Source organism: Sander lucioperca, chromosome 1, assembly GCF_008315115.2.
Source record: "Sander lucioperca isolate FBNREF2018 chromosome 1, SLUC_FBN_1.2, whole genome shotgun sequence".
NCBI lineage: Eukaryota > Metazoa > Chordata > Actinopteri > Perciformes > Percidae > Sander > Sander lucioperca.
Window position 1 is genome coordinate 23,074,738 of NC_050173.1, and position 14,489 is coordinate 23,089,226.

Consider the following 14,489-nt stretch of genomic DNA (forward strand, 5'->3'; position numbering starts at 1 on the left):
GGACTAAACCATATGGCTGTATGAGGGAGAACAAAAATATATTTAAGAGACTTTCTTCCTGAAACTTTAAACGATTAACACTAGAGATATGAAATTAGTTTTAATAGTTTATTTACGACTCGGATAGGCTATTTGTTGTCTAGTCGGTTTGTGACATCATTCGAAAAGTAAACACCCCTACGTTGATGGTATGATTCAAAATAGGAGTTATGGTGCGTTCCATTATTCCAAAGCCCATATTAGAAATTCTTTGATTATTCTCAACGAACCGACTCGGACCTCGGATATGACGTCACTTCCACACTTACCATAGACAGTATCATTCTATATATGTCTATGGTATCATTACCGCGTTATTATTACCTATTTAATTGAAACGCCTCATTGACACAAACTGCATCGTTTTCTTTCGTCTTTTTATATCTACGCCACCAAAAACGATGCCGATGAGATGTGGAGGTACTGGCCCACCAGCGGATGCCGACGAAAAAATTCAGAAGCTCTGTGATCACGTAAGTAGAAAAAAAAGAAATGTATTTACACGTTGACTTTCTTGCCTCAAAACTAACGTTATCCCCACACGACCCGTTTCATTTTGATGTTGCCATTTCATTTTTACTCAGGTAAAGGCCAGTGCAGAGGCAAAAGCAGGGAAGACTTATGATGTTTTCGCAGCCAAGAGCTACACGAAGCAGGTAGTGGCCGGGACCAACTACTTCATCAAGGTAATTTTTATTTGCAAGGCAAAAAAAAGCACAACAGCAAAACTACGCAGAACCTCGAGATTCATAGCATCATTTTGGTTCGCAGCAGATGAAAAAGCTCTAAAAACTCAGTGTGCACTCCACTATCTGCCCACCACCAAACAGCAGACAGACACAAACATAGTGGAGCATTCAGCAGCTAAAGAGAGGGAATATTGGATTTAGCTACATTCTTCAGGGCAACATTTCAACATAACTTCAAAATAAATGCTATAACGTTGATACATGTCTGCTGGATGTATTAACTATTTGCTAATAAGTTAGACATAGAATACGATCAGTGTTGTGCTTGTTGTGATGTTATGAGTACATTACTTGAAGAACTCCATTACCCAGCAAGCCACAGTAGTTAGGAGCATGCGCAGAGGCCCCGGGCGGCAGTGGGGGTGTGTAGCCAAGGGGGTAACCTTCTCCTCGGACCCTCCTAATATATCCATGCTCGGACCGCGAACCTCCTATGGCGCCATTTTAATGCTACAAAGCGATCACCTCCCGTTAGCATTCCATTGACTGCCATTCATTTTGGCACCACTTTGACAGTGAATAACTTTACATCTGAAGCGTTTAAAGAATCTATTTGTCCATTGTTTATTTCTAAAGAAACACGACAATGTATAAAAGGCTCCGTTACCTTGTACCTCAAGTTATGGCTCCGTAGCAGACGTTTTTGTAAAAATAGGCTAACGATTGTGTCATAACCACGCGGCTTACTGTCGCATAGTAGATAAATTACCGTATAGTACAGGAGAAGCGCGCAGTTTCGTCTCACATTAGCTGTTTAAGTGTAATTACTAATGTTAACTAGCATTTTAGTGATCAATAATTAGCCTGTGTCCATGTTATCTCCTTACATATACCTACGCTCTCCGTCTCTGCAAGATTGGGAATGATTGAGATTTCTCTTGGCACAGCTACCAGAAGACTTACAACTTTCAGACACGTTGCTCACGGCACATTTACGTCGTCTCTCTCAGTTGGAGGCTGCGCAGTAACGCTCAGCGCTCACCGGAAAAGTGCTTCTAACGGCCTTCACTGGTCTCTGTCCAGAGCAACGGGATCTGTTGGTCCACTCTTATATACTGTCTATGTGTGTAGCCAAGGCGGTAAGCGTCTCCTCACCAAGGGGGTAATGCCGCGTTCTATTTACCTCGGAACTCGGAAGCCGGAGCTGGGAGTGACGTCATACCCGAGTTGAATGCGTTCTATTTAAAAGTTGGATTTTCAATGTTTTCATTAGCTCTAGCCCGGTTAGCCATTGTTAGCAATACCAGTTGATAACAACGCATTACGCCGTTTTTTGTGCATGCAAACAGCGTAACAACATGTCCACAGATAGAAGTTGAACATGCCTGTGTGAACGACTGATTTAGTGACACAAATAAGACAGAAGTGCTTATTACTTTATGTCGGACCGCGAACCTCCTACGGCGCCATTTTGATGCTAATAAGCCATCACCTCCCGTTAGCATTCCATTGACTGCCATTCATTTTGGCACCACTTTGACAGCGAATAACTTCACATCTGAAGCGTTTAAAGACTTTATTTGTCCATTTTTTATTTCTAAAGAAACACGACAATGTATAAAAGGCTCCATTACCTTGTACCTCACGTTATGGCTCCGTAGCAGACGTTTTTGTAAAAATAGGCTAACGATTGTGTCATAACCACGAGACTTACTGTCGCATAGTAGAGGAATTACCATATAGTACAGGAGAAGCGCGCAGGCAGTTTCGTCTCACATTAGCTGTTTAAGTGTAATTACTAATGTTAACTAGCATTTTGGTTAGCAATAATTAGCCTGTGCCTGTTATCTCCTTACATATACCTACGCTCTCCGTCTCTGCAATATTCGGAATGATTGAGAGTTCTCTTAGCACAGCTACCAGAAGACTTACAACTTTCAGACACGTTGCTCACGGCACATTTACGTCGTCTCTCTCAGTTGGAGGCTGCGCAGTAACGCTCAGCCATCACCGGAAAAGTGCTTCTAACGGCCTTCACTGGTCTCTGTCCAGAGCAACGGGATCTGTTGGTCCATTATATATATGTCAATGTGTGTAGCCATGCGGGTAGCACTGAACTGTTGTTATGTGCAAGTTGTCGAGTAAATATGAAAACTCAGCTATCACGCCTTGTCTGCTTATTATAAGTTAAAGCAAAGCAACACACTTGTTATTTCTGCTACTTTTTTAAATGGCCAAGACCAAGATCTTCTGTAACTTTACTTTTCCTTCCTTGCAGGTCCATGTGGGAGGAGACGAACATGTTCACCTCCGTGTTTACGAAAAACTCCCATGTCATGGAGGAGAAATAGAGCTGAGTAATATGCAACACTCCAAGAGCCACCAAGACCCTATTGAGTACTTCTAATGGGATCCTAAACCAAACAAAGCATCAGTGCCTACAGGCTGCCATCTCATTATAATCAGTTCTGATCAAATTATCCTTTTTTAATTATATAAAACAATGCTTCATGCAGTTCCCTTTTCTAACATGTTATAACAGACTGTGTCATACTGTAGATCATGTAAAGAGTATGTCAAAATGGAACTATGTTTTACAAGATCAGGGTTAAATGTTAAGGGTTTTTCTTTTTACTTTTTTACTTGCCCAACATACATTTTTACTGGCCCCTATACAAATAGTTTTTTATTAGTGGTTATCAAATAATGACACAAGACTCAAGTAAATTGTTGTATTTGATCTTAATTTACAATGTATAAACACATCACGAACAGTGTCATAGATGAGTTAAAGTTCATACTAAAAGTGGAGGCTATTATTTAAAAAAAGACAACTATCAAATCTAATTGTGATAATTAACTTACCACAGAGACAGTTGTTTCTGTTATGTGTTTGACCGCATACATTTTTAGGTACCCTCATTTCTACTATGTCATAGAGTTTGAGTTTGAACTTTTAAAAATTTTTTGTTTCTAAACCTACAAAATGATGACCCTAAGACGCTATTTTCCAAGCTACTGTAGCGGTCATATTTCATCAGACCCGCGTGAGCTCGGTTTCCATAGGAAATCAGCTGTTGAGGCTTTCCTCTCCATTTGTCACTCAGGCTGAGGAGTAGGGATGGACGGATCACTACTGTGGGATCAATACTGCGATACTTAGAAGCTACTCATTTGGTATTGATTCCTTTAAACAATAATTCAATAATAAAATATTACACAAAACGTGGCTAGCTGCATCACATTTAACCGTTTTCAGCACTTTTGTATAATGTTTGTGCCAAAATAGCCCTGAGTCCCGTCACATGACTGTGGAAACCTATGTGGCAGAACTAGTGTGCACTGCGCAGCCGTGACGTGCGCGCACAATTCCGCATGTGGAGTACACTATTTGTGACAAAAAAGTGGCACACAGCAGCTACAGCAGCAACATGTGTAACCTCTTCAACCATTTTAAAACAACACACCCTGAAAGTTGGAAGCTGAACAAAAACATGAAGAATGTAAAAAGTTTACTTGCTTTTTCATGTAGGTTCAGAAGATTAGAAAATCTTCACAAAACAATCAAAATGTTTAGTAACTTGTATTTCACCTATACTGTACATAATGCAACTTCAGTAAAGATGTGGAACAAGCTAATCCATATTATATGTGTGCTGTCATTCAGTGTGATATTAAATTACTTTTCAACCTAAAGGTCCCTTCAAGAATGCATTTCAGGAGAAATATGGACTTCCAAGAGGTTAAATGTTGACTAAATGTAAAGCAACATTTTTCAGTGTGTAGAGCCATGATATCTGCCCTATAACAAAAGTGTAACATAGTTGTGGCTTAGAAGTGAAGATGAAGTGCTGTAACTTTATACCACAGTAACAAATGTACAAAAATAATCACAATGATGAACATTAAACATATTTGAGAAGACATTATTGCTTTTTCATTTCCAATACATAGTCAACATGCAGCTTAAAATAAAATGTGTATTCTTTAAAGAATTTGATTATTTACACCAAACACTGCATCATTCAAAAGTAAATGTAGTTAGTTGCATTATAAACCGTGTTTCAGGCTTCATACATAGCTGGTGGAAAATGACCACATATCTTAAAAAAAGCGTTTTATACACGGTCTCTGAGCCGTGACCCAACCCCGCCTTTAAGACATTTGGATGAGTCATGCAGTCTCCACATACCTCCATATAGTTTGAACAATAAAGATTGTAAACTAAGCACACATTTATGAATCACACCCACTGCACTGGAGGTGAATCATCAACTTGTTGACTTTGTTTTTATAGTATGAATATGAAAAAAACTACATACATTTGATCCATCTTTCTAAAAATATGTCATGATGTTTTAATTCACTGCAATTATTGATGCATTTAACAGCAATTTCATGACTTTATTTAAGCAATCTATCAATTTGTTTTAAGGTATATCGATCAACCTCTTTAATAAATAACTATTCTGTAAATCTGTTATTATTCTGGCTACACTGTCTTAACCCACAGGTAAAAACATACAATCACATTTAAATTCAAACTAATCTGTTGACCAAGCTGACTAAACTGTAGCCGTCTCTATGACTTTGTACCTCTATTCAGTCACCAGTCCGTCAAGCTCCTGAAGTTCGTGGACGACACCACTCTCATTGGACTCATCTCTGGTGGGGACAAGTACGTCCACAGGTGGGAGATTGACCACCTGGTGACCTGGTGAAGTCAGAACAACCTGGAGCTAAACGCTGTGAAGACAGTGGAGATGGTTGTGGACTTTAGGAAGGACGCAGCCCCACCTGCCCCCCATCACCGCCCCAGTTGTAGGCTTAGCGCTACTGCTTCAAGTGCATTGTATTCATCTTATTTTCTATTAATTATCACATTCTATCGTTTTCATGTTCATTTTATGTCTGCTTATGTTATGCAATTTCCTTATTGTACAGTAGGCCTATTTCTTGTATTAAAGGCACAATACAAATATTATTTATACAAAGTATTATTAATGCTTTTTACACATCATAAATACCTGCAGACTCATTTCAGTGAGGCTTGGTAATCAGCTGCATGAGTTTCAGATTCAGAAATTTGTGATCTGTATCATGATTAATTATATTAATGCTTACATCTCGCAAAAACAGAATTTCTTCTAAAGAATGCACAATCTATCTAGTAAATAAAACGTATCAAGTAAATATTAATTGACATTAGTTATATTACATGTTTTAGTAAAATATCAAGCTAACATTGAGGAAACTAAAAAGTTGAAATGTATTTATTCATCTTTTTCTTTGGTGGTCAGCAACTGGAGTTTTAGCGGTTGTACATTACTGCCACCTAACCATGGATGTATTTTCTTGCATCAAATGCATAACTGCAATGCATTGTGGCCGGGTGATATTCACCTCTGGAGTGATTATCGTTGTGCACTCGCTCCCTCAGCCCTCCGAGGGTCGATCTCACCAAGTTCACTTCAGTTTTTCAGACAACTTGATGGCGGCTGGGATTCCCTGAGGGCAAGTGCTTAGGGGAAGTGAACAAGGGCATGTTGAACCACTATTGAAACGCAGCCAAAGACTATGATGGTGCACTTCTACAGGAAAGGAAACACAAGAAACACAAGTTTTTCATGACGTTTCCCAGTCCAATCAGTTTTTATCATGGATGTATAATAAAACCAGTCAAATCTGTACTGGCTGAATTGGCTGCATTGAGTCACTTCCCAGCAGTGTTTTGAACAGGTTAGTCAGCTGTCACATCTAAACACAGCCGCGCCTCGGACTAAACCATATTGTCTGTAAGAGGGAAAACAGAGCCATGTTAAATATATTTTAAGAGACTTCCTTCCTGATACTTTAGACGATTAACACTAGAAATACAAAAAAATAATTGTAATAGTTCTATATAAATCAGAGACGGTATGTGTTGTTTTAGTCAGTTTGTGACATCGTTTAAAAAGTAAACACCCCTACGCCAATGGTATGACCCAAAACACAGAGTCATATGACTCCTGTCTATTTAACCGCCTCACTGAAACAGAGAACATCGTTTTCTGTTTTTCGCTACTTCTTGACTCTTGAAGCTGCTACAATGCCGATGATGTGTGGAGGAACTTCCCCTCCGGCTGATGCCGACGAAAAAATCCAGAAGATTTGTGATCACGTAAGTAAATAAAAATGAATAATACACAAAACTATCCCTGCACGTAAACACGACTTGTATTATTTTGATGTTGCTATGATTTCATTTTTACTCAGGTAAAGGCCAGTGCAGAGGCAAAAGCAGGGAAGACTTATGATGTTTTCACAGCCAAGAGCTACACGCAGCAGGTAGTGGCCGGGACCAACTACTTCATCAAGGTAATTTTTATTTGCAAAAAAATCACAATAGCAAAACTACGGAGGCCCTAAAGTCCTGAAAGATTAGATTTTTTTTCCTTTATCAGGACTTCTGGAGCTCCCTCCAAAACAGACCGATGACTAGAAACGACTTTTACTCTGTTGCAACAAGATCAAGTGATATTTAAAGTGACTGCAGTCAATATTTCTTTTAAATCGAAATGGATCACGTAACTAATTTTATGTAAAAGGGGTCGCTTTGTAGTTACGAACCCACAGGAAAAGTCACCAAACCCCTCATTTCTATGATATAGTGAGTTCTGGTTCTGTTTTTCTGGCCCGTAACTTTAATGTTTCATTGGTTCACTCTCACCACTCGAGACTAGCATCATTTTTATTCGCAGCATGGTGAAAAAGCTCTAAAAACCCAGTGTGCACTACCAAACAGCAGACAGTTAGACTCTAGCTGGTGAACATTGTAGGATCTATTAATGTTGGTATTTAGTTGTTACTAATGAGTAGTATTGTTTGATTGTTCTAGAGGTTTGCTTTAGATTTGTTTTTTTTTTATAGTCTTTTCTTTTGCTAGTTGTCTAGTTTTAATTATTTTCTTGTTTAGAATATTTATTAGTTTTTGCGTAATTAGTATTTTGTTTTGTTTATGAATTGGTCACTGGGCACTCGGTTATATAGTTAGGTACAACCAACATGCACCTAGGTGGGCCTATGTGTACACCACATGCCCATGGTGCGTCAGTAGCCCTTTGATTTAAGTTTAGGTTTTATTTTGATTTTACTGACAAATGGCCACTAGTAACTTAATGGAGCATTTAGCAGCTAAACAAGATATCTTTACTCAGACCACGACACAGCTTAAAGAGAGCAAATATTGGACTTACATTCTTCAGGGGGACATAAACATGACTTCAAAGAAATGCTAACGTTGCTGTGTCTGCTGGATGTATAATTAGACATAGAAAATCAGTGTTCTTTGTTTCTGCTACATTTTAAATGGCCAAGATCTTCTATAACTTTACTTTTTTCTTCCTTGCAGGTCCACGTGGGAGGAGATGAACATGTTCACCTACGTGTTTACGAAAAACTCCCATGTCATGGAGGAGAAATAGAGCTGAGTAATATGCAGCACTCCAAGAGCCACCAAGACCCTATTGAGTACTTCTAATGGGATCCTGAACGCAGCATCAGTGCCTACAGGCTGCCATCTCATTATAATCAGTTCTGATCAAATTATCCTTTTTTAATTATATAAAACAATGCTATATGCAGTTCCCTTTTCTAACATGTTTGAACAGGCTTTGTCATACTGTAGATCATGCTGTAATGTCTCAAAATGGAACTATGTTGTACGAGCTGAATAAATAAATAAATGAATCAGATTGGTTGTGGTATTAAGTGTTGCTTTTCTTTGTGAAACGGCTGCAGTCCAGGGCGTACGTCTTGCTGCAGCCTTCTTTATATTATATTTATACGACACTCACTAAAAATCACTGAAACGTTCCTACAACAAGCAGGAACAGGACTGTCTTCAAATGACTGAAGGGGCAGATGCCAGACCAGTCATTCAATAATTTTAGTGTAGACTAATTCAAGAAATTGACATTACAAGGCTTAGAAAACAAACCGCCACGCCATAGTCTGTGGGAAACACTGTTAAAATCTGAACCTTTTGACTCGTGACTTTTTGTCATACTTCGAATCTTTTAGGTTCTAACAGAAACTTCCTCTATCCTGAGATTTCAAGCAACGTGTTTAGGCTGTGCAGTCAGGCTTTTAAAACAACTTTGTGACATGATTTACAATGTAAGGGTTTTTACAGCCACACAAGCTTTCAGTAAAAATCTTTTTCTCTTTTTAAACTGGACGTGCATGAATTCAACACTTTCCACAAGGAACATAATCCAAGGAGACCACTTTAATCCCTGCACGTTCAAAATGAAGGCAAAGTTCAATTATGGACTCAGTGGCTTATATACTGTACATTTCATTTGTTAATGGTAACAAAAATCATGCAGGATGTGATTAAGAAAAAGGAACAGTAGTCACAAGATGAACAGAGATGTGACTGACGTGAAGTCCAGGGAGTAACAAATAGGCAGACACAACCTAATGTAGCTGAGGACAGCTGCAGTGATTTGAAGTAACAAGTGTGGTTTGTGGTACAGTCAACAGTTTCAACATTTCTAACTGTGGCGTGTAGGATTTGGTCTGGCTTGGGTAGGACGATTGCGTAAACATGATACAGACGTAGACTATTTAAGGTATTTATAGATGGAAAGACAACTTCCACAGGATTACTTGTAATACTGAATGTGATGATTTTCAAATTAGGAGGGGCAGTTTCTTTCCTTCGTTTATTTGCATGTAAACTCAAAAAAGAAACCTCACTTTCAACTGCTTTTATATTTTACGCAAACTTAACACATGTACATATTTGTGAGAACATTAGGTCAAAATCAAAAGTAACACTCAGTATATGTTGTGGCCAGCAGCATTAAGTACTGCAGTGCATTTCCTCCTAATGGACCGCACCCGTGTGGTGGGTGGTATTTTTCAGAGTTAGAGTTTTTTGTAACTGTGACCTTAATCATCCACTGCCTGTAAGCAGTTATTGTCTTATCGACCATTCAACAGGCACATGTTTATTGTTGGTTCATTGAACAAGCATGGAAAACATGGTTTAAACCCTTTAACAAAAATCCTTAAAGTTATTTGGATTTCTACAAAATCTTTAAAATAGTGTCCTGAAAGAGGGACGTTTCTTTTTTGCTGAGTTTATTTATACCTCTGAGTACTAGTTGTCTGTTAGATTGCTGATAAAAAAAAAAGCACACAATTTCTGTCCCTGCCCTAACTGAGGTGGATATTACATGCAACATTATGTTTATTTTAAATTTGTAAAACTGGATTATGGAGCAGTAACTTTGTTGAGAAAAATAAATGATTTGTTTAAAGCCTTCTGTAGAGACTGATAGAAGAAACTAAGCAATACACTGTTTGATTAACTTGTTAACTTCCAAACAAGTTAATCAAACCAGTGTATTGCTTGGAGTGTAACAAAGGCCTGTTTTCATGATGAACTGCTAGTACATATGCCATCAAAATAATCCCAATTTTTTCTTTGAATTTCAAAAATGCAGAATCAACATTTAGATCTGCACATTTATTCTTGACCTTTGGGGAACATATACAATATAATATTTTGCACTTAATTGTTTATAACATACATTAAATGTAGCCTTGTTTGCAGAGATGGACATTATCTGTTTAATGTTGGTCTATTTATTACTTCTATGAAGAATCCATAACTGGAGCCTAAACAGATTAATAGCAACTGTAATGCTATCTAAATTCTACATGAATATGCCACACATGCACAAAGCCTTAAAGTGTGTTATAAAGCATGTATTAACCGTTTATACGATGATGTAGTAAATGGCTTCAATAATTATTTTGTAAATGTTGGACCAAAACTGGCAGAAAAAAATCCCTGATTCTGACGAGAAGAATGTTGATTTCATTGAAAATAATCCTTACTCAATGTTTCTTTCAACAGTGGAAGAGAGGGAAATTATAGAGATTGTTCATAAATGTAAAAACAAAAATTCAACTGACTCTAATGATATTGACATGAGAATAGTTTAAAAAGTAATTGAGGGAATTGCAAAACCACTAACGTATATCTGCAATTTATCATTTCAAACTGGTAAATTCCCACGTAAAATGAAAATTGCAAAAGTCATACCGCTGTACAAAACTGGAGACAAACCCCACTTCACAAATTAAAGGCCTGTTTCCTTGCTTCCTCAATTTTCCAAAATCTTAGAAAAACTCTTTGTTGGCAGGCTTAACAAATAAATCAATAAACACAACATACTAAATGAGAGTCAATACGGATTCAGACCCAACAGATCTACATCTTTAGGCAAGGCAAGGCAAGGCAAGGCAGCTTTATTTGTATAGCACATTTCAGCAACAGGGCAATTCAAAGTGCTTTACATAAAACATTAAAGAGCAGTTAAAACCGATAAAAAATAAATAAATAAATAAATAAATAAAACAGGCAGGACGATATTTCTTTACCATCTCATGTGACACATGTGACTTTGTACTCTTGTTACCCATAACAAGAGTGGAAGTACTTCTCTTTACCTACAATATAGCCGTCGTTATAAGGCTTAGTTTAATCCAGGAAAACTTTGCAAAATCCTAAACAGTTCCAACTGTTTTCCTTTCGATTTTATCATAAAATCTATGTCACACCCATATTCTCAGAAATATTATCTTACCGTTATCTGTTCAAAAATACCACTAGATAAAAGACGAGAATAAAATTGACAGCGCAGTATAAGAAATTAACAATTATTTAAAGAAAGGCAACATAAAAAAGAAAGGTCTTCAGCCTTAATTTGAAAGAACTGAGAGTTGCGACCTGCAGTTTTCTGGGAGTTTGTTCCAGATATGTGGAGCATAAAAACTGATCGCTGCTTCCCCCTGTTTAGTTCTGACTCTGGGGACAACAAGCAGACCTGTCCCAGACGACCTGAGAGGTCTGGGTGGTTCATAGTGTAGTACCAGATCAGAAATATATTATGGCCCTAAACCATTTAGGGATTTATAAACCAGCAAAAGTATTTTGAAATCAATTCTTTGAGGCACTGGAAGCCAGTGTAGAGACTTCAGAACTGGAGTGATGTGATCCACTTTCTTGGTCTTAGTGAGGACTCAAGCAGCAGCGTTCTGAATCAGCTGCAGCTGTCTGATTGATTTTAGGGAGACCTGTAAAGACACCGTTACAGTTAGTAGTCAAGTCTACTGAAGATAAAAGCATGGACAAGTTTTTTCCAAATCATGCTGAGACATAAGTCCTTTAACCCTTGATATATTCTTAAGGTGATAATAGGCTGACTTTGTAATTGTCTTAATGTGGCTGTTAAAATTCAGGTCTGAGTCCATGACTACACCAAGATTTCTGGTTATTTTTAACATTTTCGTTTTAAGCTGAGCGCTGACTTTTAATCGTTCCTCTTTTGCTCCAAAAACAACCACCTCAGGTTTTCTTCATTTAATTTAAGAACGTTCTGGCACATCCAGTCATAAATTTGTTCAATGCACTTAGTCAGTTTTTGTATTGGACTATAGTCCCCTGGCGATAAGGTTATATAAATTTGTGTGTCGTCCGCATAACTATGGTAACTTATTTTGTTGTTTTCCATAATCTTCCATAATCAATTCGAAACATTTTTGAAAAGGCCCATTGGTAGAATATCAAGGCAACAGGAGGAGGTTTTCTTTAGCCGTTATTGAACTAATTGAAGAAATCACAAATGCCTTAGACCAAAACAAATATGCAGCTGGGATATTTATTGATTTCAAGAAGGCATTTGATACAATAAATCATGACTTAATTATTAATTAATCAGTAAACTTGAACGGTAGGGTATCAGGGGGGTTGTTTTGAACTGGCTGAGAAGCTATCTACATAGGCAACAGTTTGTGAAGATGGGTGAAAACATGTCGTCCTGTTTGGACATTGCTTGCGGTGTCCCCCAGGGGTCAGTGTTGGGGCCAATTCTTTTTATTCTCTACATAAATGATTTATGTAAAACATCAGAATTTCTAAAATTTGTCTTATTTGCAGATTACACAAATATTTTTTGTACTGGTGAGGATTTGCAGCAGCTTCTGGAGTTAATCACATCTTAAATGAGCAAATTAAAAAGATGGTTTGACAGTAATAAATTATTAAATTTGAGTAAAACCTCACTCATGTTGTTTGGAAATTGTAAGTCAAATAATCAAGTGCATGTTAAGATATATAGTGTGACTATTGAAAGAGTGTATGTAAATAGATTTCTCTGTGTGATTATAGATCACAAGCTCTAAGTAAAGCAAAGCATGTATTGGATCACAAATTACTACATATTCTATATTGTTCATTGGTTTTACCTTATTTAAATTACTGTGTGGAGGTTTGGGGGAACAGCTATAAAAGCTCACTGCAACCACTGATCACACTACAAAAAAGAGCCATAAGAACAATTCACAAAGCAGGATATTATGATCACACCAACTTACTGCTTTTACATTCCAGAGCTTTAAAGTTCATTGATCTAGTTGAATTTCAAGTAGCACAAATGATGTATAAAGCAAAAAACAGACTACTAACAGGTTATATTCAGAAGTTCTTTTTTGATAGAGAGGGGGGTTATAATTTAAGTGATAAGTTTAAATAGAGGAGGAATCGTCACCAGAATCAACTATCCGACAATGCCACCTGAGGACAGCCACCCCAATATGCTTTCCGTCTACATTGACTAGCACCCAGTTTTACAAAGGCTACACAGGTTCATTGACTGAAGCAAGACAGACATGGTTCCAACAAGAAATTATTGATTAGTTATTGAAGACTGGAAGTGCCTGAAAATAGGTAAATTGAAAAAAAGAAAAAAAAATGGTAAATTGAATTACGATGTCAAATTTAGGTAGAAAGTGTACAAATGGTTTATTACAATTCAAACAATTAAGGTACATTTTTAAAACAAATGCAGTTACTGAAAATTGCCAAATGAATAGGGGAAGTGGGCAGAGGCCAGCTGTGGAAAGGCAATCTAACTCAGGGTGTGTTTCAGGGGTGCATCAACTTAACCACCACACGTGCTCACTGCAATCACTGCAAATCGTGTCCCAGTGATATCACTACAAACTGAAGGGAACCACACTAGCACACCTAGCCTCCACCACAAGCTGGCTACTAGCTCCACTGAAAAGGAAACAAATTAAAGAAATAACAAACAAGTTGGTTAAATCTAAAATACAAGTGGACCAAACAGGGAGGGTGCCACCTGGTGACACTGTAGCAAGCTGTACTGAAATGACAAGTCCTAAAAACTAAACCAAGGAAAAACAGCAGCTGACAACCTACAAGTCAGAAACAATTACACATCAAAAACAGGTTTAACAGTAATGTGCAATAAGATTTATCTCAATTATCATAACTTGCTGCTGGTTAAATTACTCATACCTATATACCATGTGCTCAGTAGACTATGAAGTACATCACACCACTCCAGGCAGGGGAACTTTGAATCCCTGTCAGCCAGGCAGACTGCTGCAAAATGTGTAAGTCATTTATATAGAAACATCTTAAAAGCATAACACAGGTCACAGAGAGAGGCCCATGTGGCAACTGGCAGGCAGAAAACAGCAAAGAGGCAGCCATGATGGCAGCTAATTTGGTACATGGGAGGTGTAAGAGCAAACAGTGCAAGGCTGAACACCTGTAGTTCTGCACACACCACTACACACTGACAAGTTCTCTTTTGAATGATGTTGAAATCAAACTAACCTCTGTGGACCTTTGTGTCCACATATTTGCTGATTAGTCACCATGATGACATACACAAA

General features: G+C 37.8%; 2 protein-coding genes and 1 long non-coding RNA gene across 3 annotated transcripts; 2 read left to right on the top strand and 1 right to left on the bottom strand.

The window, feature by feature from the left end:
- The first annotated feature begins 340 nt into the window (after window positions 1–340).
- On the top strand, window positions 341–3,505 carry LOC116037974 (cystatin-B-like). The gene is made up of 3 exons (XM_031282131.2): window positions 341–512; window positions 624–725; window positions 3,007–3,505. The coding sequence occupies exons 1-3, from the start codon at window positions 441–443 to the stop codon at window positions 3,133–3,135; spliced, it is 303 nt and encodes a 100-aa protein (XP_031137991.1). The 5' UTR covers window positions 341–440; the 3' UTR covers window positions 3,136–3,505.
- On the bottom strand, window positions 508–7,018 carry LOC116037975. Its single transcript, XR_004101984.1, has 3 exons — window positions 6,914–7,018; window positions 1,172–1,177; window positions 508–552 (listed from the first exon to the last, which is right to left on the bottom strand). It is a non-coding gene; the product is annotated as an uncharacterized LOC116037975 (long non-coding RNA).
- On the top strand, window positions 6,668–8,461 carry LOC116037973 (cystatin-B-like). The gene is made up of 3 exons (XM_031282130.2): window positions 6,668–6,888; window positions 6,984–7,085; window positions 8,119–8,461. The coding sequence occupies exons 1-3, from the start codon at window positions 6,730–6,732 to the stop codon at window positions 8,245–8,247; spliced, it is 390 nt and encodes a 129-aa protein (XP_031137990.2). The 5' UTR covers window positions 6,668–6,729; the 3' UTR covers window positions 8,248–8,461.
- The last annotated feature ends 6,028 nt before the right edge of the window (window positions 8,462–14,489 follow it).